The 27,900-nt window shown below is 35.0% G+C and overlaps 1 protein-coding gene across 1 annotated transcript; it reads right to left on the reverse strand.

The window, feature by feature from the left end:
- Window positions 1-1,789: 1,789 nt before the first annotated feature.
- LOC134260542 (tudor and KH domain-containing protein-like) lies at window positions 1,790-21,044 on the reverse strand. The gene is made up of 10 exons (XM_062743094.1): window positions 20,924-21,044; window positions 20,411-20,538; window positions 16,031-16,242; window positions 15,293-15,428; window positions 14,871-15,018; window positions 13,322-13,509; window positions 11,425-11,606; window positions 9,392-9,456; window positions 4,694-4,851; window positions 1,790-1,957 (listed from the first exon to the last, which is right to left on the reverse strand). The coding sequence occupies exons 1-10, from the start codon at window positions 21,015-21,017 to the stop codon at window positions 1,892-1,894; spliced, it is 1,377 nt and encodes a 458-aa protein (XP_062599078.1). The 5' UTR covers window positions 21,018-21,044; the 3' UTR covers window positions 1,790-1,891.
- Between the last annotated feature and the right edge of the window lie 6,856 nt (window positions 21,045-27,900).

A 27,900-nucleotide genomic window follows, 5' to 3' on the forward strand; every position in this document is an offset into this window, starting at 1 on the left:
TTAGATAAGGACACATAAACAGACATTACTACCTGTGAAATTCATAAGTGAGAAACTAATGAAAAAAAAATCAATGCTTTCAATATGACATACAGCAAAATATAGGATTTTGATCATCAACCATCAATGTAATGGTGAATGAAAATTCAATGCATAGTACTTGAAACAATATAACATATCAGTGAAACCTTCAAATTGAATATGGAAATACACACAGTGTCGGACTGGACAGTGAAAGAAGCACAGAAAACAGTAAAATGGGTTGCCTGGGTTCGTATTCACAGTAAAACAGAATATAAACAAGTGTTCAATTCTCAGTGTATATGGGTGAAGGATTAGCAAGTCTTAATTATAGCCGGGAATACAAATACCTCAGTACATCGAATAAGAAGATGAACGACCTGTTAGGTCTGGAGTTTATTTACAAACATACATTCTGACTAACTAGCAAACTACATACATGTAATGACTAGATGCCAATGAAGTTACATGTACATGTAAGCATACAAGATATTAAAATAGTATGTCAAAAAAATTCTGCTGAAACGAAAATGCCCTTAATAGTTCTGATTTCTAACTGGAACTTTGACAAAAATACGTATGTATTTGACAATATATGAAACTTGAGATTCACAATTTCATCAGATATGAAAAACAATTGAGGAAAAAAAAGTCAGACAACCTTGATATTGAGGGTGACAGATCTTATCTTAACAAAAGGCCCTTTGGTCAAAACATTGACATGTCAATATGGCTCTGCTGTTCTTTATTAACACTTTTTTTATTTCATCTTCAAGTTAATTATTTATTTTTACGGTGACCCCATCCTACCCCAGGCGTCATTATTTTTTTTATAGCTGAAGCCACATCCTACAACCTAGGGGTCATTATTTCAACAAACAGAAGTCTATACACTAAATACTTCCATGTGAATGGGGCTTAAAACTGAACATGTTTCGTAAAAGGAATGTGTCCACCATTTTTGAATGGATTCTCACTAAATCAGTAGATCCCTATATAAAGGAGCCAATGTAGTCACTGTCAAGTGTAATCAGTCAACGCCGGTGTGGAAGGATGTATGCTAAACAGCACTCTTAAGTAAAAATAACTGTATACTTGTACTAATGCTGGAAAGTAATACAATACCTAAGATTTTACAATATTTGCACAGATCAGTGCTATATACAAACAAACACAAATGCATGTAAACGCAACTGCAATAAAATGTAAACAAAGGTAATGCTAGATAACCAGCACAAACATGAGTCCCCATTCAACACCAATACCAGTAGCAAGAAAGCTGTCAGGTGTAATGATTGCAAAGAGTTCTGTAGATTCCAAAACATACACTAGGAATTAATTATCACATAATTTTGAGAGAAGTGCCACTTGTGAAATAAAGTTACTACCTTTATTTTTATGGTGCTAACATTCATGTAAAATTTCTTGCAAATTATTTTCTCGCTATTTTCCACTTAAAATTTTTTTGGCAAGAGTTTGTAGTCATGCAAAATAAGGAATTTACACTATACCTTGGTGATCATATCATAGAAACATGTATGCCTATTTACCAGTGGTGTTCAGCTTAAACATGACTTCTGAGAATATTTCTCCACCATGGGGTCAAGCTTTGAACAAACATGAATCTACACTATCTGAGAATATGTCACTATCAATATGACTAATCATGGCTTTGCTTTTCTTGAAAGATTTTTCTCCAATATACAATGTAATCTAATGATTTTTTTTACCCCTATTGCATCCAAATTATATTCCCAGGAGTTATCATATGAAAAGCAATTCAAAATTGAATGAAACACTATTTAGTGGCTTCTAACACCTCTCTCTTCTTCTCTTTTTCCCTCTGTCTGCTGGGTTTATCCTTCAATGATTAATTCTTGACTTCACACCACCTGGCCAGTCCCTCTTCACATAACTTTTTTCCAACATTAACATCCTGAAATATTAAGTAAAAAAATAAGACATACATGTACATGTATTTGAATAGGCCCTTTGTTAGGGAGGGATTGAGAGTGGTAATGGATGAAGAGATCATGGGGAAAGTGTTGCATATTTCTGTTGATTTACGTTTTAATTTGACTTTGTCTACAGTGTATTCAGTTGACTAATCACATATTTACAGAAAATTTCTCAATGACCTTCATATCCTACTTGTTTAAACAATTTAATCTGGACATAACAAATTCAAAAGGAATAGGCAAAATAAGACAACCATAAGAACTGGACAGATCTCTCAGACTGAACAATTTAATTTAAATGAAAGGGAATTAAGATCATCTTAGCTACAATTTTGCAACACACAACATTGGGATAAGACATGTTTTACTGTAATAAGCTTATAATGAATGTGATCTCACTCGTAACTCTAAATTTCTATTTAATACAAGAGGCCCATGGGCCTTATAGGTCACCTGAGCATCAGCAACAACTTTCAAATGATTGAATTTGGTTAATGTTTTTAGATAGATGATATGGCATTCACAATTTTGAAAGAGGCATCATTGCTCAGCATGACTATTCACCTATCAATTGCTTAGTTTGGTTACCAAGATTTAATGCATTTTCACTATATAATCAATAGAGCCCTGCCCTAACACCAGAACCCCTGGCCTTGGGGCCATAAAATTCAAAATTTTAGTAAAGGCACTCTTGCTCATTATAACTATGTACTTTGTTGGTTCATTTAATACCCAGGAGCAAAGAAGAAGATTTTCCAAAGAGTTAATGCATTTTCATTATAAAATCAAAAGAGCCCTGCCCTAGCACCAGAACCCCTGACCCTGGGGCCATGAATTTCATAATTTTGGTAGAGGACTCAATGCTCATTACAATTATGCCAACAGTTTGACTGCTTGATATCCAGGCTTAAAGAAGAAGATTTTTAAAGATTGCACTAACTTTAGTGGTTTTTGCCCCACCCCTCAGGCCCCAGGGGGGCAGGGACCATGAAATTCATGATTTTTGTTCCCCTCCACCCATAGATGCTTCATGCCAAAATTGTTTGAAATTTGTTGAGTGGTTGCAGAGAAGATGCTGAAAATGTTCAAATGTTAACACGACGCACACCGCACGACGACAGACGAAAACGGATAGCAATAGGTCACCTGAGTAAACTCAATTTCACTAAAGCTCATCATGTCTCTCTCCTAATATACATATTCTTTATCCCTTATGCTTAGGATTATCCCAAACAAGAGGCCCATGGGCCACATCGCACACCTGAGAAGCTTTGACCATTCTGTTCTTTACCAGATTTCACCCTTGTTATACATAATGCATCCCCACCCTACCCCACTGTTCATAATTTAGACATTTTGAAATCTACACTACCCCATGATCCTTCCATGGGCACATATGTTTCAGCTTTTTTGGCCCAGTGGTTCCTGAGAAGAAGATTTTCAAAGATTTTTCCTATATATTTCTATGTAAAACTTTGATTCCCCATAATGGCCCCGGCCTTCCCCCGGGGGTCATGATTCCTACAATTTAGAATTTACACTACCCCAGAATGCTTCCACATAAGCTTCACTTTTTCTGGCCCAGTGGTTCTTGAGAAGAAAATTTTCAGAGAATTTTCCTATATATTTCTATATAAAACTTTGAGACCCCATTGTGGCCCCGCCCTTCCCCCGGGGGTCATTATTTAAACAATTTAGAATCTACATTATACCAGGATGCTTCCACATAAGTTTCAGCTTTTCTGGCCCAGTGGTTCTTGAGAAGAAGATTTTCAAAGATTTTTCCTCTATATTTCTATGTAAAACTTTGATACCCTATTGTGGCCCCGCCCTTCCCCCGGGGGTCATGATTTGAACAATTTAGAATCTACACTACACCAGGATGCTTCCACATAAGTTTCAGCTTTTCTGGCCCAGTGGTTCTTGAGAAGAAGATTTTCAAAGATTTTTCCTATATATTTCTATGTAAAACTTTGATTCCCCATTGTGGCCCCGCCCTTCCCTCGGGGGTCATGATTTGAACAATTTAGAATCTACATTATATCAGGATGCTTCCACATAAGTTTCAGCTTTACTGGCCCAGTGGTTCTTGAGAAGAAGATTTTTTAATGACCCCACCCTATTTTTGTCTTTTCTTGATTATCTCCCCTTGCGAGGGGATATGTCCCTTCATTTAAACAATTTAAATTCCCCTTTACCCAAGGATGCTTTGTATCAAGTTTGGTCAAAATTGGCCCAGTGGTTCTTGAGAAGAAGTAAAAAATGTGAAAAGTTTACAGACGGACAGACGGATGGACGACGGACAAAATGTGATCAGAAAAGCTCACTTGAGCCTTCGGCTCAGGTGAGCTAAAAATTCTTTTTATAATTAAAATACATGAAATTATAGCATACTTTTAGGAGCAAACCCCACAATAAAGATTTCTGTAAACTTGAAAAAAAAAAAAATTAAAGTAATTTATCCCAGTAAAAGTAAATGTGAATTCAAATCACTAATCTTCTTGGGGATTTAATTTAAATTTCGTTGTTTGTCAAGGTATGGAGAGACCCATTAATTTTAAACCACCAGGAAATGTCAACTTTTATATGAATTAATACTAAACATTTTAAAACCACGAAATCAAATTCCCACAAAACAATATTTTTTTCCTCAAACTTCGAAAATTCAATTAACAATTCTGACATAATGATCTCTAGAGAGATCTTCCCCTGACCTTTTCTCCGTTTGTATCCACCAGCTCCACTATGTGGATTTTCTCTCCTGTAGACAGAGTCTTTATCTCCACCAGACGCGCCATCAGGACTTTCCACATGGCGGAGTACGTCATCTGCTCAAATCTGTCCACGACCGCCTCCTCCCAGCTGTCGCCATCTACAGAGAAAGACAAGACAGAGGCTTGTATAACACAAACAAGTATATACTAACAAAACGTCAGAGATACTCAAAGTCAACTAAGAAGTGTCATTAATTAATATCCTAAAATTGTATAAGATGAGGGCTATTGAGTTCAATCTTTTGTTGAATAAAATACATGTACTGGAAAAAAAACTCATATATTAAATTTAGAATAAATATCATTACATGTAATCGTACAACTTTTTAAAAATGTATTAACATTACTCACTTTCAGGAGAATATTAAAATTATGCAGCATAGTGACCGTTTCCTAATTTATTGAAATATACGCTTTGTAGACATTCAGTATTAATATACTTTAAACAACTTATAGCAACGGGGGGGAGGGGGACGGGGGGAATGGGGTGGCTGTCCCCCCATTTTTTCCCAACATTGCTTTTACAATTAGAATGTTCATTCAACCACCCCCTGCCACTTGATACTACAGGAAGCCGATAATAGGAAAATGAAGTTATGGTTGTAAAAGAAAATTGTAACTGAAAGAAGTTGGCATTGAAAAAAGTTTGCCCCCCCAACAAGGAAAAAAGACTTTCGAGTTTGAGCACTTTTCCTTTTTTTTTGTTTTTTGCCAAGGCTCCTCCTTTCAAAAACAATGCTACGTAGCTGTAATGATGAACATCACAACATTTAAAAAATAGCAATCCAAATAGCTTGTTACAAGCCTTTAGCAAAATTTTCAAAATGAATGGGGGAGGGGGCTCCATGCAGAGTCCAAAAAATTCACGTGAGTACAGGCACAGGCACCTGAAGTATGAATAATATCCCCCCTTTTTTTAATGAAAAAAAAGTAAGAGTGAATAATATCTCAAAAATATAAAATTTCCCTGTCAAACACATCCATATGTCGTTATATGCAAGCAGATTGTACTTTTTCTCACGTTTAAAAAATGGCCCTATTCCGTATATAATAAAAATAAGAAACAAAAGTTGTAAATAAACGGAGGACCCCTGCTTCGAGACAGATTTCCAAGGTAATGATTAGTGTTACCTATCATAATTTTGCAAGCACTCTGTTTGGGAGATGTTCTTTTACTATTCTCTTTACCTAAACCCGGCGATTAGCATTAGATATGCCGTAATCGGACGATTTATTAATCAGATACATAAAATTTTCTCCATTGGCAGCTTTGGAGAAGGTTTTGGAGTCACAATTCTGTTTCGCCTTATCTGATTGGTTAGATATTTAAACTGTATTAAAATTAACCAACAACTTACAATTAAGCTGGTGATAGTCCGATTTTTTTTTTTCAAGAAAAAGAAAAACGTATGAAGGATAATTTAACATTAATTTTGTGGTATTATTTAAGAAATAAACAACGTTATTTAGTGAACATGGCGTTATGAATAGCAATTGCTCTGCTGGCATATTCCATGATGCGCGCTAGCGCATCATGGAAAATATGCCAGCAGAGCTATTGCTATTCATCACGCCATGTTTACTAAATAATCGTTGTTTATTACTTATATTTGCATTCTTTGATGTTGTCAAGATTATCAGAGGAAATCCTGACTTACATAAGGACGTAGCTTCTTCTGTCTTCAGTAAAGAAAACACATACGACTTTAAAATCAGTACACCTGATCAATACTCCTTTTCTCTTATAAATCACAATTTTAAAAGTATTTCTCTCTCTAACACAGTTATCTGGATACAAGCAGCGCCGTCATCACATTCTCTTAATTTTTGTTTTGATGCAGTCGTGACGTCATCAATCAACGTTATTTAAATCCTCTGACAAAAATCAATTATTTAACACTATGATTAAAATGAGATGATTTTATAATGATTATTACTCCAGTATGCTTTTCCGTGATTTTTTGGTACTTTTTCTGTTTATTTTTTCTTGAAATAGATATAGATCTATTAGTTAAAGCAGAGACGTCTTTGATTAAAGATCTTTTCTCTTTCTGTATGTTATTACCCAAGTGTGAAGAGTTATCGTTCTTTGTACAAGTATGCATGATACGAAAAAATAAAAATATGGAGTTCTATTCAATTTTTAAAAAGTTTTAAATAACTATTAAATACATTGACCAAAATTAAATTTTTAAAGATATCAAACAGCAATTTTAAATTGTTCTGAATTTTTTTTTTTCCAAAAAATATTATTAAAATCTTATTTTTAGTCCTTTTACGAAACATTTCATATATATACTTCTCAACACGGTTTATAAGTGTAGTAGAGCTTATTCTGCACTCATAACCTTTTGAATTAGACAACATCAAAAACAATATTTTTGCCAAAACTTGCTACTGTAAAATCACATATTTTCGTGAGGTCAAATTTTCGTGGTTTGAGGAAACAATTTTGGTTCGTGGGGATCTGTTTTCGTGGATGAAGAACTTGTTAGTGGTTGTGCATATGAAAAATTACATTTCGTCGTGGACATAAATTCGTGGGTCTCTTCATACCACGAAAACAACGAAAATCAAACCCCCACGAAAATTAGTGATTTCACAGTATCTTACAAGTAAAATCTTTTCCTTAATTTCTATCAAAATACCGTATAAGTAGAAATTTTAGCGAGGATTTAATTTTGGCATTATTAGCGAGGCTGTTGAGATCGCTAAAATTGAATATCGCTAAAAATAAATTGCGTGTTATTTGTACTAGTTTCTATAGTGAGCATTTTAAAATCGCTAAAATTACCTCTCGCTAAAAATAAATACCAGTTTTTAAGAAGAAATCGCTAAATTTGCGTCTCGCTAAAATTTCCACTTATACGGTACATGTAATCATGATAATCTACCTTATCTTTTTTTTTCATTTTTTTGATAGAGCCGATTAACCATGGTATCATATATTTTGAGATTTTGCTCTTGAAAGAGTTTTGCGAGTTAAAGAATGGGTGGACTTAACGCCCTATTTTGGATCTTTTTGCTACTCCTCTATCAAGCTGAAAATGAAGTGAATCCAAAATAGATTACGAGCAATGGAAATAGCTACATATACTTGGTTAAATGAGGTGGAACATTTGTGCAAAACAATGCCCTGTTGTCATGTATAGCCACTAACCAGAGAGTTAGGGGTCTTACAAAATTTACATTTTATATTTTTGAATATTACAATATTTAGATTTCTATTTATACTACAGTTTTCTATTTTATTCATTGATACAAATTTCCCTATAGTTTTAAGTTGAGCAGATGGCTTGTAAATACTACATCTAGTACATTGTTATCTATAGTTTTTGAAGTCAATTTAGTTAATCCCCTGTGCAATTATCTTTTGTGACCCTGAAGACAGTATACATGTAGGTGTCATAGTAATTAACACTTTACCTGGCCATATAAATCTATTGTACAGATGTCAAAGAATCTTGAGTAAATCAAATAATCACTCGATTTACCTTAAGGCTAAGATTATACTTTAATTATCAAAAATAACAAGAGATAATCTCGGGAGTAGTAGTTTAGCAGTAAGAGAGTTAGGAGCTAGGGCTAGAGCAGCTGGCAGACCCAGTCTTGGATTGTAAATAATTTAAAAATTACTCCTTTAATAAAGACTGTAATGACATTTTATCTTATGTCTTACTCCTTGACAAATCCATGTCAAGGACAGTAACCATGTCTCTTGGTTACTGCGTGACCCAGTGTTGAGGCCAGGTGTGCATGTGTGTGCAATAGGGTGCACTACTTATTCCAAGTGGACCCCTACCCTCCCCGAGTGGCGGTCACACATGTATCAAAACTGAAGCAATGATACATGAGTATCGTCTTCCAGAATTCGACATGTACCCAGAGTGGTTTTTATGTCACACAATCAATATTTATAGGAGGTGGGGCTATCGATCACCTTCATTGTTGACATCTCTCTCTCTCTCTCTCTCCAGAAATTCAAAAACATGTTAAGCATGTAACACCGATGTCAGTATGAAATTATTTTTAAAATGTGATCAGTGACACGCAAAATTAAAACAATATTTATTTTGCTAAATTCTGAAAACGGCAACAAAACAGGCAAATAGACATGATTTAGATCGAGGTCAGGTTGAAGAATACAATGTAACTGTTTTTACAAGTACACTCGCAGGTAGACATCACGTGATGAATTGTAATATTAAACAGGTCAATCGAAGACATAACAATGGAAGCGAGAAGTCTGTTTCGAATATGTTTTTTGTTAAATTAAGTATCAGCACACATTTGTCGGCTCTTCTCCTTTTAATATGACATTATTTTGTTCAATATACAACTACAGTTTTCTTAAGAACAGCCGACAAACATATGCTGACTATGCATTCAGACGATGAAAAACGCGTGACCCTGATTATCTATTGATATTAAAGAAAACTTCAGGCACCATGTCTTCGATGTTTATTAGTTTACCTCGAAAAAAGCGTTTTAAATTCACATCCGTATCATGAATACACGGTTAAGATAATGGGGGTTTATATGATGGGAAAAAATAAACATTTTATGAAACTTAAATCTACGGCATTTTTTCTGGCCAGTTAAGTCCATCCATTCTTTGACTGAATATTTATATCTCACCTGTAGGACAAACATGTGCCATCTCACACTCAACAGCTTGGAAAGGAATTCTTAAGAAGTCTGGTCTGAAGGAGATAAAAAATTATAAAACGACCTAAAAAAATTGGTACCATATTTCCACTTTGCCAGTGCAAACATTTTCTATACACAACAAATTAAGGTCATAACATACTACTGTTTAAGAGATCAAGTACAATCAAGACTCTGCATTTCCAGAAAAAAAGTAACAATTTAATTTGTGCAACACATTAGAATTTAAATCTCAATACATTTCTAAAGAATAAATAATATGTCTAGTTCTACTTTATTAACAGAAATATTTTTTCAAGGCTAACAATTAAAACAAGAGGCCCATGGGCCACATCGCTCACCTGAGAAGCTTTGACCATTCTGTTCTTTACCAGATTTCCCCCTTGTTATACATAATGCATCCCCACCCTACCCCACTGATCATAATTTAGACATTTTGAAATCTACACTACCCCATGATCCTTCCATGGGCACATAAGTTTCAGCTTTTTTGGCCCAGTGGTTCCTGAGAAGAAGATTTTCAAAGATTTTTCCTATATATTTCTATGTAAAACTTTGATTCCCAATAATGGCCCCGCCCTTCCCCCGGGGGTCATGATTCCTACAATTTAGAATCTACACTACCCCAGAATGCTTCCACATAAGCTTCACTTTTTCTGGCCCAGTGGTTCTTGAGAAGAAGATTTTCAAAGATTTTTCAAATATATTTCTATATAAAACTTTGATTCCCCATTGTGGCCCCGCCCTTCCCCCGGGGGTCATTATTTAAACAATTTAGAATCTACATTATACCAGGATGCTTCCACATAAGTTTCAGCTTTTCTGGCCCAGTGGTTCTTGAGAAGAAGATTTTCAAAGATTTTTCCTCTATATTTCTATGTAAAACTTTGATACCCTATTGTGGCCCCGCCCTTCCCCCGGGGGTCATGATTTGAACAATTTAGAATCTACACTACACCAGGATGCTTCCACATAAGTTTCAGCTTTTCTGGCCCAGTGGTTCTTGAGAAGAAGATTTTCAAAGATTTTTCCTATCTATTTCTATATAAAACTTTGATGCCCTATTGAGGCCCCACCCTTCCCCCGGGGGTCATTATTTGAACAATTTAAAATCTACATTATACCAGGATGCTTCCACATAAGTTTCAGCTTTTCTGGCCCAATGGTTCTTGAGAAGAAGATTTTCAAAGATTTTTCCTAGATATTTCTATATAAAACTTTGATTCCCCATTGTGGCCCCGCCCTTCCCCCGGGGGTCATTATTTGAACAATTTGGAATCTACATTATACCAGGATGCTTCCACATAAGTTTCAGCTTTTCTGGCCCAGTGGTTCTTGAGAAGAAGATTTTCAAAGATTTTTCCTATATATTTCCATGTAAAACTTTGATACCCTATTGTGGCCCCGCCCTTCCCCCGGGGGTCATGATTTGAACAATTTAGAATCTACACTACCCCAGGATGCTTCCACATAAGTTTCAGCTTTACTGGCCCAGTGGTTCTTGAGAAGAAGATTTTTTAATGACCCAACCCTATTTTTGTCTTTTCTTGATTATCTCCCCTTGCGAGGGGATATGTCCCTTCATTTTAACAATTTAAATTCCCCTTCACCCAAGGATGCTTTGTACCAAGTTTGGTCAAAATTGGCCCTGTGGTTCTTGAGAAGAAGTCGAAAATGTGAAAAGTTTACAGACGGACAGACGGACAGACAGACGGACAGACGGACAGACAGACGGACGGACGACGGACAAAATGTGATCAGAAAAGCTCACTTGAGCCTTCGGCTCAGGTGAGCTAAAAAAAACACAATAGAATCAATATTTCAAAATACATGTACATAACATGTATTTTTTTCTTAAAAATTCTAAGCTTAGTGATGGAGATAATTGATCACACAGAACCAGATAAATAACTGAACTTAAAGTTTACATTGTCTTCACGTCAAAAGTACTTGGATAGTTGTCAATCTGGAATACATGACACAGATTACTTTAGACAACTTACTGTAAGACTCGGACTTTACTCTTGGACAGATAACAGCTGTCTCCGTAGTCAAGGTAGAAAAGGTCAAGCTGCTCAGGGTCATCTCCTTGGTAACCAGACACTCTGGCCCTGTACCATGAGGTATCCTGGTCAAATGGTGCAGCCACCAAATCTCCCACTTGTGCAAGCTTCACAAGATCAACCTGTAACACAGTCAAAATATTATTTCTGTGTGTAATAGTAAAGTACCTAAAACATCATAGGTTATCATCATCTAGTGAGTGTGTGTTATGAACAAGATATAATTTCTTCTATTTATCATCTTCTTGTTAGTGTTCTATTCATCATGTATAAAATCCTTCTCATTTTACGAGAAAGTTACTTATACATCTATGTTTACAGGAAAAGTAAAATGATCAAAAGCAGCTGTAAGTGTATTCTGGTAATATTTCGAAGAGATTGAGATAATTTACAGGAGAAAATGAAAAGTAAGCCGACAGTGATCACTGTAGTGGAAAATGGTGCCTATTTAAGGGGGTGCAGCTCAAATGAAGTAGGAGAGTTGATAGTTCTGAAATGTGCACTGAATTAAAAATTACCTCCCTTCAGTTGTCTGGAAAAAAAAATCCCACTTTTGTTACTCTAGAGTAGTTCTGAGAAAGATGATAATCTTTACCATAGTACTGTGACATGAATTACTCCTGACCCTTTTTTGTTGACAAGACATACCCTATTTTGTTTCATGAATTACTCCCCTTTGATTGACATGAATTTTGAATAATTACCTCTCTTTCTTTACTGTAGTACAGTGACATGAGTTACCTCCCTTTCTTTACTGTACTTCTGTGACATGAGTTACCTCTCTTTCTTTACTGTAGTTCTGTGACTTGAGTTACCTCTCTTTACTGTAGTTCTGTGACATGAGTTACCTCCCTTTCTTTACTGTAGTTCTGTGACTTGAGTTACCTCCCTTTCTTTACTGTACTTCTGTGACATGAGTTACCTCTCTTTCTTTACTGTAGTTCTGTGACATGAGTTACCTCCCTTTCTTAACTGTACTTCTGTGACATGAGTTACCTCCCTTTCTTTACTGTAGTACCTCTCTTTCTTTACTGTAGTACTGTGACATGAGTTACCTCCCTTTCTTAACTGTAGTTCTGTGACTTGAGTTACCTCTCTTTACTGTAGTTCTGTGACATGAGTTACCTCCCTTTCTTTACTGTAGTACTGTGACATGAGTTACCTCTCTTTACTGTAGTACTGTGACATGAGTTACCCCTCTTTCTTTACTGTAGTACTGTGACATGAGTTACCTCTCTTTACTGTAGTTCTGTGACATGAGTTACCTCTCTTTACTGTAGTACTGTGACATGAGTTACCTCTCTTTACTGTAGTACTGTGACATGAGTTACCTCCCTTTCTTTACTGTACTTCTGTGACATGAGTTACCTCTCTTTCTTTACTGTAGTACTGTGACATGAGTTACCTCTCTTTCTTTACTGTAGTTCTGTGACTTGAGTTACCTCTCTTTACTGTAGTTCTGTGACATGAGTTACCTCCCTTTCTTTACTGTAGTTCTGTGACATGAGTTACCTCCCTTTCTTTACTGTACTTCTGTGACATGAGTTACCCCTCTTTCTTTACTGTGGTTCTGTGACATGAGTTACCTCTCTTTCTTTACTGTAGTACTGTGACATGAGTTACCTCTCTTTCTTTACTGTAGTACTGTGACATGAGTTACCACTCTTTCTTTACTGTAGTACTGTGACATGAGTTACCTCTCTTTACTGTAGTACTGTGACATGAGTTACCTCCCTTTCTTTACTGTAGTACTGTGACATGAGTTACCTCTCTTTCTTTACTGTGGTTCTGTGACTTGAGTTACCTCTCTTTACTGTAGTTCTGTGACATGAGTTACCTCTCTTTCTTTACTGTAGTACTGTGACATATCTTTGACCATCTCGTCTAGCTGTATAGACATGGAGGTCAGGATCTGTACAAAGAAGGTGGAGGGGTTGGCGACGGAGGAGACGTAGACCTCCACGTACTCCCTACCACTCGGCCAGGAGCAGGTGTTCTCTGTGTGGTGGGTTGGCGTCTTAGGTACTGAAAATAACAAGGATTCAATATGATAAACACCTCCTGGACAGTTTCTCTGATAAATATGATTGATTATTGGAGAAGATCGCTATCACTTTGTAACAATTCATTTTACACAGATATTATTATGTTGTGCAATTTTAAAAGCAGGTTAGAGGTCTAAAGGCATTGTGAATAGTTTCTCAGGGTTCCTGTATGGCTGTTATTGTGTTGCTATTTTTTTCACAATTTATACTAAAAAATCAACATTTTTGGCAATTTTAAAAGCAGTTTGCTCAATTTTATGCAAAGGTACTACAGGTGACTCTCGATGGCTCGAACTCCAATCTCTCGAAGTTCTCTATCTCTCGAAGTGAACCTCTGGTCCCGTTTTTTTCCTCTATATAATTAAGCAAATTTACTCCTGATCTCTCGAACTTCCATCTCTCGAAGTTCTCTATCTCTCGAACCAAACCCTGGGTCCTGTTACACATATTTCATTGAATTTTACTCTCTATCTCTCGAAGTTTTGTTTGCGCGTGTATGCACGCCAATCAAGCGTAAAATTGCTGCAGTCTGGACTTACCTGGAAACCGTGAAGGCCATGGGCTGGCATGGAGGCGTTAATTGGGTGTTTACATAGATGACACTTCACCTGTTGGTCGTCCGTGTGTTGTTATAATTAATTGGCTATTTTTCACAGGGTAAATTAAAAAAAAAATTACAACTTATTTTTAGTTGAAACCTAGACAATAATTTTTGAAATTAATTTATGGATGTTCGTTTCAGTAAGTCCCCATAGACTATGAACTTTCATTATGATTATGTAGAGTCTACATAATCCCAGTATGGGAAATATTACACAAGAAATTCTTTTTTCAAGGACGGAATACCGATTGAGAAAAATCTGGTGAACACTTGTGAATGACCCGATCAAGCCACGGAATAGTCAAACCAACAATTGCTATTCGGGTTTCATGTAATAGGAACAAATAAACATCGAATCTTTAGGAATTCTTTTATTTATTCGAAGTACAATCATTGTTGTTGAAATCAAGTAAATTACCTGTAAAATACGATTAAAAACGTGCAAATGACATTATTTACATATACTTCCGGTATCTGTAAAAGTAGAATTTCGACGATCGGAACTGAAAATTCCGGATTTTATTTACTTTCTATCTCTCGAACCCCTCGATCTCTCGAACTTTTCTCGCGGTCCCTTGAACTTCGAGAGATCGAGAGTCACCTGTATGTAAAATGTCATGTCTCAACATCAATGTTTCCTTAACACTTCATATTTTAATTTAACTTTAGAAAAAGTAACATTTTTTCAGGATAAGAGACCCAGTGTTTGAGATTTGCTGTTATATAAGAGTGATTTAAACCTGGCTCTGCTTTATCCAATGGTAATGCTTCTCTCTTCTTGTCTTCGGTGTCTACCTTTAACTTGCTACGCTTCTCTCTATTAGCCTCCATTACAGATTTCTTTGCTCTGAACAACTTTTCTTCTTGGAGTTTTTCTTCAATTAATGTCTGTGGAAAAAAAGATTAAGGTGAAATATCCCTCTGCTCAAAATTTCATGATTTTTTTTTTTATTCTACTAAACATTGATTTTCAACAACACCAATAGCATTAAATTCAAATGGAAAATAGTTCGTAGTACAAACAAACTACGAACAATTAAATGTTTATAAACAATTTTGTATCTGAAATTCGTTAACAATTTAATGGCTTATACGTTCAGTGATAGAAATATCTTCTTTTACATGGTTTAAAGGAACTCTATCTACACATCTCTATCCTTACCCTGGCTAGGTCAATCTGTTCCCTCGTCCCTGTGATCTGTACTTCTCTATCCACCTCTCTATATTCGTCCTTTGTCCGGTCAATGTACACCTTTGCGTTGGCTGATCTGGAGATGCTTCGGATTGTTTCTCCACCCCTACCTGAATATTAAAATAGAAAGTGAAGGACATCATGTTACATGTAAAGGTGTAATTTAATACAAGCAAAACAAATTAATACATATATCTGTGTAGGAGTATCTACATAGAGATGTAGTGTTGGTGACCTCTGACAAAAGAAAAAAAAATAAACAGATTTTCTACTGAATGTACTAATTGTCATGTTTAAACAAATAGTGAGCCAAAGATAATTCAAGGATTGGAATGATCTGAGGGTTCGAAATTCACTATATACAACTCGAAAAATGCGAGTAAAATGAAAATATCCAATTTGCGAGTTAAATATTTTATAACTCACAAAATTAAAAAAGATTTAGTCTTTCTCTCTTCAGTTTCTGTTTATAAATCTTCTATGTTTAAACAAACGAGCATGTGCCACGTCCCATGTAGAAAATTACGATTTCTTAAAAAGATGGAAAGACAGCTAGTTATTTTTACAAAGCTTTCATTAATTTTCAAAATTGTCCTTTGAAAATGCAGGTTCATTACTTTGGTACTCACAATTGTTTGGGGAGTTTCTACCCCCTGGATCTCTGGATCAAAGAACATCCAAGCCATGATCATTTGAAGAATTGAAAACCTACCAATAATCCTGCCCAGAGCACTGGAAGGTACAAAGATCTGCTCGGTGAGTACAACTGGCATGTTGGCCACAAACTCCCTGATGATGAGCTCAGCTTTCTGAGCGGACTCAGCTGTCCCCCGGATCACCATTGTACGCTTCTCATTCTCATCTTTAGCCCGGTTGTTTTCGTCTTTAAAATTTATCCTTGTGCCTGTAGTCTTTTGGATCTAAGTAAAAAAGCCATCATTAATAACTGAAATATGGTTCATGTAGTTTGTACTCAACAAAATTTTTAACCCTTAAACAGGATTGCTCTGTCATTCAGATTTTATCAACTATTCAAGAAATAAAGTATCATTCTTAGTTTTATTGGGATGTAAAACAGGTTGGTAATGTGAAGAAATCCATAAAGCCTGAAGGCTATATGGAAGATTTGACTACCGTATAAGTGGAAATTTTAGCGAGACGCAAATTTAGCGATTTGTCCTTAAAAACTGGTAATATATTTTTAGCGAGATGTTATTTTAGCGATTTTAAAATGCACTTTCAGTAAGCTATTACAAATAAAACGCACTTTATTTTTAGCGATATTCAATTTTAGCGATCTCGGCATCCTCGCTAATAATGCCAAAATTAAATCCTCGCTAAAAATTCTACTTATATGGTATGTACCAACCCGTCATAACATCATAATCTTTAATTTAAATCCTCTTCCTTTATATTTAATCAGATTTTTTTAATACTCAATTTTCATCAGGTTTCTCTTATTTTTCAAATTATCTGCCCCAGTACAATTGTATACTTGACCGAGTTGAGTCTTTGTTTTGCAGTTAGCAGCCCCATCAATAATTATATATATTATAATTATAATTATGCTCCAATGTTTATCAACAACACCTATTCAGAAATGCAACAAAGCTCTTTATAATGTTGGACCCCTGTCTGTACATCATGCTTTTGAGTTCCACCAATAAATATATGTCTTGACAGTGTAATGTAGGACCTGATTGCCAATGATATCCCCCACCCCTCCTAACGCAACAGGTATTTATCTAACGTAAACGTCATTACCCCAATTGTGTTGATTTTTTGACGAAATACTGGCATACGATTGGTTGAAGTCTGTCACTTGAAGGAGGTGGATAACCTATACCCAGTCAATTGTACCGGTAAATCACTACACGGTCGATGTAATATGTAACTTACACAACGTGACGTCATTGTAGGCATAGTATTTAGCATGATGAAGAATGTAGCAGAATCGTTTTTATAAACCACAGATAATACGTACATGTATATGTTTCATCGGTTGGGGTTCATTCGTTACATAATTTTTTTTGTGACAGGGTACAGGATGATATAAACTAGTGAGTAATTTTCATACATGTATGATGACTCAACGTTCACGGTAGCTCAGCAAGCAATGTAAGGATTATTTATATTTAATTATAATAGTAGAAACTGTAGACTACAAGTTATAAACATAGGTAATCAGAGATTACAGAGCTCACCTCAACGTGTGTTGTCTTTAAGTAAGGCAAATTAAGTCACACAAATAACCAACAAAAAGTGTACATCCAAAAATGCAAAATTTATGCAATTTTGATACTTTAGAATAGACCTATATAAAAACTAAAAACTAGTTCTTCATCATGAAAATGTAATTAAAATCCAGCATCTGAAGCAAGATTGAGAATTTTCATCCCTTGATGCATCATTTGTGAAACTGGATTATATAAGCCTTATAGTTTCTTGGTGATAGACTTGCACCCATAACTTTTACGAGGTCAATTATCTGGAAAATGTATGTCGAATTCAGCATCTGAAGCAAGTCCATTAGTGTGCATCCTAAGATGTATCATCCATGCAAGTTTGGTCAACATAGGGCTTAAAGTTACTTGCAAATGAAACTTGTATAAAAAAAATAACCTTTCCACTAAACAAGAAAATGTAGGTCAGATTCAGCATCCGAAGCAAGCCTAGTAGAATGCACCCTTAGATGTACCATCCATGCAAGTTTGGTCATCATAGGGCTCAAAGTTACTTGGAATCCTGCACCATAAACTTTAACCTGTTTACTCAACCGGAAAATGTAGGTCAGATTCAGCATCCGAAGCAAGTCTGGTAGTATGCATCCTAAGATGTACCATCCATGCTATAAAGGGTTCATAGTACATTTACCTTGGAAATGAAACCTGCACCAAAAATTTTAACCTGTTCACTCAACCGGAAAATGTAGGTCAGATACAGCATCCGAAGCAGGTCTTGTAATATGCATCCTAAGATGTACCATTCATGCAAGTTTGGTCATTATATGTCTCATAGTAACTTGGAAATGAAACCTGCACCAAAAACTTTGACCTGTTCACTCAGCCTGAAAATGTAGGTCAGATTCAGCATCCGAAGCAAGTCCAGTAGAATACATCTTAAGATGTACCATCCATGCAAGTTTGGTCATTATAGGGCTCAAAGTATCTTCGAAATGAAACCTTCACCAAAAACTTTAACTTGTTCACTCAACCGGAAAATGTAGGTCAGTTTAAGCATCCGAAGCAAGGCTGGTAGTATGCATCCTAAGATGTATCATCCATGTAAGTTTGGTCATTACTGTATAGGGGATTAATTTCACGGGTTGTAATTTTCACGTTTTTCTCTCATCTGACACGATCGCGGTTTCTTGAATTCGCGGAATACTTGGTATGTAATAAAAGTTACTTCCCTTGTCTGCATTTAATTCATACCATAGCTACATGTAAACGACATTTATCAGCGTTATGTCTTTATTTCACGGACAACAGGGTAAGTTATTATAAAATAGTTAGATTTCATAAATAATTAATTTACACAAGTGCAGTTATTGATAGTCCCTAAACGATAAATGACTTTCCTATATGCTATTACGATGAGTGCATGTGCACTCGAGATCTTCCATACAACGCGGCGAAAAACCACTGGGCGGAAATAAAACTTTTTATGTAGTTCTACGAAATAACATCCTTCCACACTTCCTTCGTCAGTAAGTTCGACATTTGAAAGATTTTTTAAAACCAAAATGTCGATAAAAACTACATGAACTAATATGCATTCATTCATGAGAATGCAGGTAACAAATACACGTGGTAACATTAGTTTCGCACGGGTAATCAAAACCCATAGCCCACGTGTTTTGATTGATGAAACATATAGCATTGGCTATTAAAACAGCTTTTGAACAAACACAAATTATTATCTGCCGATTTGAATTAAAGTAAAGCGTGATAATTTAAATTAATTGAGTGACAGTACTACTCGCAATTACTGAAATGACCATGGACTATACGTACACCTATATAAATCTATCGTGGTCTATTCTCAAATTTCCAAATAAAACATGGAGATTATTGAAAATTTATTCACTGTTTCTTGAATTCACGGATTTGTCAACACCGTGAATGTAGCGAATATTAACACCGCGAGTTATTTTCCCCCTATACAGTATATGTCTCATAGTAACTTGGAAATGAGACCTACACCAAAAACTTTAACCTGTTCACTCAACGGGAAAATGTAGGTCAGATTCAGCATCCGAAACAAGTCTAGTAGAATACATCCTAAGATGTAAAATCCATGCAAGTTTGGTCATTATAGGGCTCAAAGTATCTTCAAAATGAAACCTTCACCAAAAACTTTAACCTGTTCACTCAACCGGAAAATGTAGGTCAGATACAGCATCCGAAGCAAGGCTGGTAGTATGCATCCTAAAATGTATCATCCATGTAAGTTTGGTCAACATAGGGCTTGTAGTTACTCGGAAATGAGACCTACACCAAAAACTGCACCAAAAATGTTAACCTGCACCAAAAACATTAACCTGGTCATTCCTTTGCTGAAATTGCAGCATCTGAAACTTTGACTGGTACAATGAAACACACTAGCAACATCTTCCATGCATGTCTAATCAATATAGGACATAGAAGTACTTAAAAAGAAAACTGCTCCAAAAAACTTAACCTTAACCCGGGACGCCGACGCCGAGGGTATCACATAAGCTCCCCCCAACTTCGTTGAGGTGAGCTAAAAATGCAGGTATTATAGACTTTATAAACCAAAATTGGAAGAATATAAAGAGAACTCGTAAGGCGCTAATTTCATAAGACTTCGCCAAAATCGTAAGGGTTGGCAGCTCTGAAAAAATAGAAATAATAAAATCGAGGCGGGAGTAAAAAATTGGGGCGGGCAGGGATGAGAATCTAGGAATATATTTATTATGGCCTTATAAGTTTAAGACAAGTCAATTAAATTATAATATTTCAAAGTCAAGAGGAAAGAAAATCACATTGCTAAAAGCAACAATTCTTTATAAACGTGTTCACTATCAGTGCGTTTTACTTTATCAGGTTTTATAGATGTACGTACCTCTTTTATGTTTGACCCCTGTCTGCCGATGATGCCCCCCGCTGCCTTGGCGGGGACCTCCAGTTCTATGATTGTTTGTTTTGATGTGGCACTCTGTCTCTTCTCTTCATCTTCATCACTGTCATCCTCTGGAAATATAGAACACAGTTTACTGTCTGACTTAGAGGAACAGAATTAAACTATACAATAGAGTAAATTTTACCATTTAAAAGGCGTCTAATTGAAAATGAAAGCTTCATTAGTTCGGAAATATTTCGACTTTTTATATATTAAAGAAAAAAGAGACAAAACAATAACAGTGTGCATAATAATACCATTATAATGTGATTTGAATCACTTAGTTCATTTTTTTGTCAGGAACCTACTTTATACTAGAAAGATTCTGCAAATCTCTGATACAGTGCAGAAATATGGGAAGAACTCTGTGATTATAATGGTCTATTACAGTGATTAAATCAAAATACATTAACGATGAATAAGTTTGAACTTTATTGTAGTAAATGATAAACCTACCTTCAGTGCTGGAGAGGAGTTTATACAATAAGTAGGCTGTACTGGCTACACTCACGACGCCAGCTGTCACTAAGATCTTACTGAGGGTCCTCATAATGTCAAGGTTTACATCCCAAGGCTGTTAAAATACATGTCACAATGAGATTCTTTATTTTAATCCTTTACTTCAAAAACAATATTCCTCATAATGTCCAAAAATATATATATGTAAAACATCTTCATCTCGCAAATCGAGTCCATTCATCTGTTTATCAGTGGTGATTTTTTTTTTCTTACTCTGAGTACTCTCATTGACAACTTGCAAATTAGAATACAAATACAAATATTTTATTGGCACAAGTTTACGCAATTATACAGAACATAGTAATAACATAGAACATGGTTAATATAGTGGAACATAACTGCCTATCTATCGGCTAGAATACAAACAATTGGTGTAGCAAATTATGTATTGTACTCATAAAATACCGTATAAGTAGAATTTTTAGCGAGGATTTAATTTTGGCATTATTAGCGAGGGTGCCGAGATCGCTAAAATTAAATATCGCTAAAAATTAATTGCGTTTTATATGTATTAGCTTCTTAAACGTGCATTTTAAAATCGCTAAAATAACTTATACGGTACTATATAAATACATACATATGATTCAGTTCAATGTAGTTACTCATTTATAGCTAAAATATTTTTTCTTATATCAGATATTTGACATAAAAATGATGAGAATATTTTAAGAACCTTTTTACAACTAGTTTTCATCAATAGTTTTAACAATTTGTCATTATTATGGATTGTTTGGTTCAAGTTAGGAAAAGTAGATAGTTTTGTTTTGAATATATGTTTCTCTGTGATTAATATTTTGGACATAGCAAAATGAAATGTTTTTCATCCTCAATATCAAGGTTTTGACATACTTTACATATCCTATTATTTTTATTAATTTCAACATATCTACCTTTTTCAATTTCTAAGTTGTGTGCACTTAACCTAATTTTTGCTAAAAATGATCTATCATGTAGTGACTCTAGTTTGTCAACATAATGAGCACGTCTATTATCAAGACAAATGTTCTGATAAAAAGACAGTTTTGAGGAGTTTATTATATTTGCATTTTGTTCTTGTAATATTTGATCATGAATGCGTTGTTTAATAATGTCAAGCACTGGTTTCATTGACATATTAAAATTTGTTAAATAAGAAAATCCTAAGTTATTAAGACAAGTTTTTAGACACATAGACCATGTGTTAGTTTCTTTAGTTTTGATCAAGAGTATTAAGCTACATTGTAGACCATCAGGACTACTTGACAATAAAACTAAGTCATCTGCATATAACAAACAGTGTATTTTTGTGTCCTTTACCAATATCGGATCAGCATGATCAGAATTGATACTGTTTAATTCATCAACAATTTTGTTTATGAAAATGTTAAAAAGCAAGGGACTTAATACATCACCTTGTTTGACACCCCTTTCAGATATAAAGGGTTCACTTAACCCCTCATTAAACTTTATTTTGTTCATGGTGCTTGCATACATAGAATAAATCACATTGAAAATTTTCTTTGGAACACCATTTTTTAGAAGTATGTAAAATAGACCTGTTCTCCAAATAGTATCAAATGCTTTTCTCAGATCAATGAATGCTGCATAAACTTTTTTCTTTTTGAGTTTGTAATGCTCATTTATAGATTTTATAGAAAATATATGATCAGCTGTTCTGCTGTGTTCCATAAAGCCAATTTGATTTTTGCTAATTTGATTATTATCTAAAGTAAATTTGATTTACTACATGCATCTGTGTTGTCAACCGGCTTTCACGTGTTAAATCTATTTAAAGTACCAATTTTTATCAATTCTGAAAAATACCTACTTTATTTACCAAATCTTTTAAAAATTAATTCAAATTTCCAACATCTCCTTTTTCACTGCCGTTGGCCATGCTTCTATTTTCATTTCATAATTTATGTATCTCGATCCCGATCGATTTGACTAAGAGACTTAGCACGAGTGTTGAGAATGCTAGTTTTACGCAATTTACGTTATATTGCAAGGCCGTTACTGTAACTACCATTGAGGCAAGTGAGGCAAATGCCTCACTAATTTTTTTAGAGTTTTCTGAAAAGTGAAAAAGTTTTACATTGAACTTATAAATTATGTGTGTCTGCGTGCTAAATAAAAATGTTCAACTTAATTTCATCTCCATTTCTGTAAATCGTTCATCACACCAGGTGCCTCATTAACATTTAGAGCGCACGTAAAATTTAATTCAAAATGTTAATTTTGTAAATTGTTAGATTATTTAACACTCCATTCTCAGAATTTCTTATTCATATTGAAACACTTGCCGATGGAGGGCTGCAAGTTTTAAATCTGTACTGGGCTTTCAGGATCACTGAAGATGATTGAACAGTGAAAGATCTTTTTGTGCCATTACTTACTGTGACATAGGATCTCGGTTTTTACGGTCTCATCCGAAGAACCTGTCTCTACATCCCGCAGGGGGATTCGAACCCATGATGTAAGGATCAATTCCTTAGTCTGCGACTTTAGAGCATACGCTAGATAACCACTTTTTTATTTTCTAATACCCAGGACCTTCCTCCCCTTTGAACCCTCAATAACTGGTCATGAGGTACTACCCTTGCCCCGTCTGAGAGTAGGAATGCCCAGCACCCTAACACCTTAAGATAACCGGAACCAGTGACAAGGGGAAGAAAAAACCTCAACAGGAAACCACCGGTCCTCCGGGTCCAGGGGCTTGGGGGGGGGGGGGGGGAGAAGCAAGCAACTCCATCCCACTGAATAAAAAAAAAGTCTCCCATGTACATCTCCAAGAAGCGAACAGGAATAAGTCAAACAAGCCATCCTCATATCATGTTGTCTAATCCAAAAATTAAAAAAATAATAATAATCGTATAGATTTAATTTCTTTATTTAACAAAGTCAGTTTGACAATAAGTTAACATTTATTACGATAGTCAATAACAGTGGAAGGTGATCTTCATACAATGTGGTCAAATGATGCAGCCCTCTAAAAAAGAAAATTTCTCTATAATTAATAGTAATTCTGGACTGAGTATTCAAAGAAAGTGAAGTATACGAGAAATGATAAATTTGAAAGTACATGAAACTAATTTTAATCATTATTTTTTATATAAATTTTCACAAATTCGCAAATAAATGAGACAAATGATATTTCTTTAAAATTAAACATAAAAAGAAAACGAAAACCATCTTTTTTTAAATGAAAAGACAGTAGGATTTTTTTTTATGAAAGAAAGCTGCGTTGAAGCTTTGCTTCCGATAATCACACATTGACTATATATAATAAATATTCGCCTCTAAATGGCAAAAATGTAGAATTAATGATACCCTTTATATTTTCATGTAACAAAAAATTAATTTGATTTCAAAGTTATATTCAATTTTCTGAGGAAGGTTACATGAATTATTATTTTTTTTATTTTTACGTACACATACTACCGGTACAAAAATTCCTACGGATCCTCCACACATACCACTGGTGCAGCACTTGCTAGAGATCCGTCCCTTAATTGTACACTTACCACCATTTACATCTTTTGCAAGAGATCCACCCAAACATTAAATTCATCCCACCATTAAAAAATTGTTATAGATCCGCACTACATGTATATGGTATATTTTCCACCGGTGCAACCCTTGCTATATTCTTTTTAGAGAAGTGGACAGGCTATCGCCTACATCGCGAGGCGATAGCCTGTCCACTTCTTTAAAGAGAATACCCTTGCTATAGATCAGTTCCCATTATTGTACACAAACTTCCATGCAGCTCAGCACTTGCTAATCTATATACATGTATCCGTGCCTATATTGTATACTCACCACCGTAACACCCCTTGCTATATAGATCCGCCCCTTTATTGTACACTTACCACCGGTACAGCACTTGATGTAACAACAGAGGATGATCCCTGAACAACAGATAATGAGCCCCAGACCACACATCACGGCGGTTACAATGATAGCTGTCACTTCAGTACTGAAATGTAGAAAGAATCAAAGTACTGAAAGAACTATAGGCAATAAATAGAATCAAAATTACTGAAAATATTACATGTACAGTCATTTGACATACATATAATTTGAAAGTTCGATACATATAAATAGCTTAAACTGTATTTTTTTTTACTTATATTAACATTTAATGTCTTAAAAGATTTCGTAGCTAAAAGAACTATGGACAAATGTTGTGCCTTTTTAGTGAATCATATACATGTAGGAGTACATGTATATAGTACAATATAGAAAACATCGCTACTAAATGATTGCTCCACCTCATTTTAAATGACAGATGAACCTTTTCTACATTTTTAGACCCGGTCCCTCCCCTTTCTACCAAAATAAATGATAATTGATATCCTTTTAACACTCGTCGTTAGATAATAACTCACTCGTGTTGGTCCTGTCTGGTCGAACCATCACTGACGTCTGTCTGACCATCTATAAAATTAGAAATAAACTTAAAAAAATAATGACCTTGTGGACAGAAGTGTCCTTTCTGACATTTAAATAAACTCTGTAATATGACTATTTTTTAATGAATAATAAATAAATTATGCTATTGAAGACAGAAGCTAGAAATGCGTCAAAATGTGATAAAATGAGTAATATAGAAATTGGGAAACGTACATTTTATTGAGCAAGTATATATATTTGGCCTGTCTATACTCAGAAGGGACATAAGTGTATTGGTGTTATGGAGCGGGGTGGGATGGGGTCTTTTATATGTTACCTGTATTCTAGTGATCCATTATTACTGTAGTTGGTTGTCCAGGAGATATAGGAGGGGGTGTCAATTTACTCAATTACATGTAAGTTACATTGTACCTGATATTTAAAAGTCTACAGAATGTAGTTATGTTCAGTCAGTGTTATGGGTGGAAAAGATGAGGATACTTATATGTATACAAACTAATCCGGAGCCTTTTTTATTTGAGAGTTACCAGTAAATTCACTTGATTTATGTCAAAGGGATCCTGGAGGAGGCGATTTTAACTTACAGATGAAAGTCAGAATAGTTAAGGTTAAGGAGAGGAACTCGTAAGTTGAAAGAACTTGTTTCCAGTCATTTTGTTTATACAATAAAATATGTTCAAAACAAGTTAAGGTGGTTGTATCAATTAAGTTAGGTGTCAATATATTAATAGATTTTGACAAGGGCGGGAGGATACTTACGGATGAGAATGAGTTGAATGATAAGGAAACAAAGAGATGAAGCTGATACAGGTAGCATTTCCGCCCAATTACGTCATCCTCCTGTAATATCAAAACATTAAATGATTACAATCAATTCAATCAAATGACAAAAAGCATTTCTCGGCTTAAACAGGTATTTTATTAATTTGTATCTTCGATTAATTGATTTATTAATGTTCTAAACCGATTCGGTAATATTTCAGCCAGATGTCGGCGAGAAAAAGTAAAATGAGCCTACTCAGAGCCAAACTCAGAAACAATCTTTATCGTGCTAAGGTAATTGTAATCCTTGACACGGGGCACCATTTAACCTCCTATCGGGCAAACCTTTTTCGCAACATTGAGGAAAAACGAGTAGGCGGATTAGAATTTACAGAATTCATCCTTCCAAATTCCTTAACTAGTACTAAATGAAATATATTGCATATCAATTGCTAAAATGCTCGTTTCTGGTGAAGGTTACATTGTATTAGAATGACACTTTGTAATTAGATCATATACCTGTTAACATTTACATGTAATAACATAGAAAATTCCTTGAAAGGCTGGGGTCTAAATACGGGGTGTTTTAAACTATTTATTGAGTAAAAACAAACAAACCAAATTCATAAAGACTCATGCTCCTTATAGCTCTGATTTTGTAAACATTTGAATCGCATTTTAGAATTTTTTTCCCTTTATTAACGTAAGCAAAAATATCATTTGTAAAATAAGTGATATTTAAGAAAAAGAAACAAAGTGGGGACTGTTCTAGATCTGTACTTGCGGACATGTGTACTCAACTGGTATTTTAGAAAAAGAGGAAGTTATTTGAAATCTATAGAAAAAAATATTAAGTTCTTAAAAAGTCACAGATTATTTTGGTCAAAAGAACAAAACAAATCTTATAGTAAGTCTAACAAGTATAAGCCCCTCCCTTTGGAAAGGAAAAAAATACACGTATATTACCTGTTTCGAGAAATCCACTTCACTCTAATGGTATGTTAGTATGTGTACAGTAGACCATTTAAATTTCAAATATTCAAAACGTCGTTATCTGTTGGCGTGTACTGGGGTCGGGGTGTATCGATCTATTGATTTAAATGCTCCATGTTATTAACAAAAACTTATTTACCTGAAATAACCTCGTTACCAAAAACCAACAGCTTACCAGTTATTGGCGTGATTTAAATGACTTTTTGATCCTCGTTTATTTAGGGAACATGCAAATCGCCTTAAATAACAAACAAGTATTAACGTTTTTTCCTTCCTTGTTAACTTTTTTCGCGTACTTGTAGACATATTCTCACTAATTTGTCAATCTCTAAACCTTAGTTATCTTTAAGAACTTGACCGTGTTTCCCACAAAAACGTGTTTTTATTCTCATATTTCTTGCACCAACATTCTAAAAAAGAACATTTATAGAAACTTAAGTATCTGATACATCGACCGAAAAGGGGCGAAAGTTTCAACCAACCTTAAAATTTTCAGAGAGGAACTGGACGTGGGTGGGGGGTGTGGTGGGGGGGATGGGGGTGGGTTGCCGACACAACACTGTTATTTTGTTTAATCGTATGTAGCATTTTTAGGTCAGAGTTTAAATAGCTGCATGAGGAGCTCTTAAATTATTCATTGGAAACTCAATGACAATTATATACATGATTACAAGCCATGTTTTATGAATGACTGATATTTACTTATCTCTGCATGAAAATGATGTATTTTAAGTCGTGTAATATAGCAGACTAGATATACATAT

The sequence above is a fragment of the Saccostrea cucullata genome, unplaced genomic scaffold, assembly GCF_032062105.1.
Source record: "Saccostrea cucullata isolate Sc308-1 unplaced genomic scaffold, CSIRO_AGI_Scuc_v1 ctg3141, whole genome shotgun sequence".
NCBI classification, from domain to species: Eukaryota; Metazoa; Mollusca; class Bivalvia; order Ostreida; family Ostreidae; genus Saccostrea; species Saccostrea cuccullata.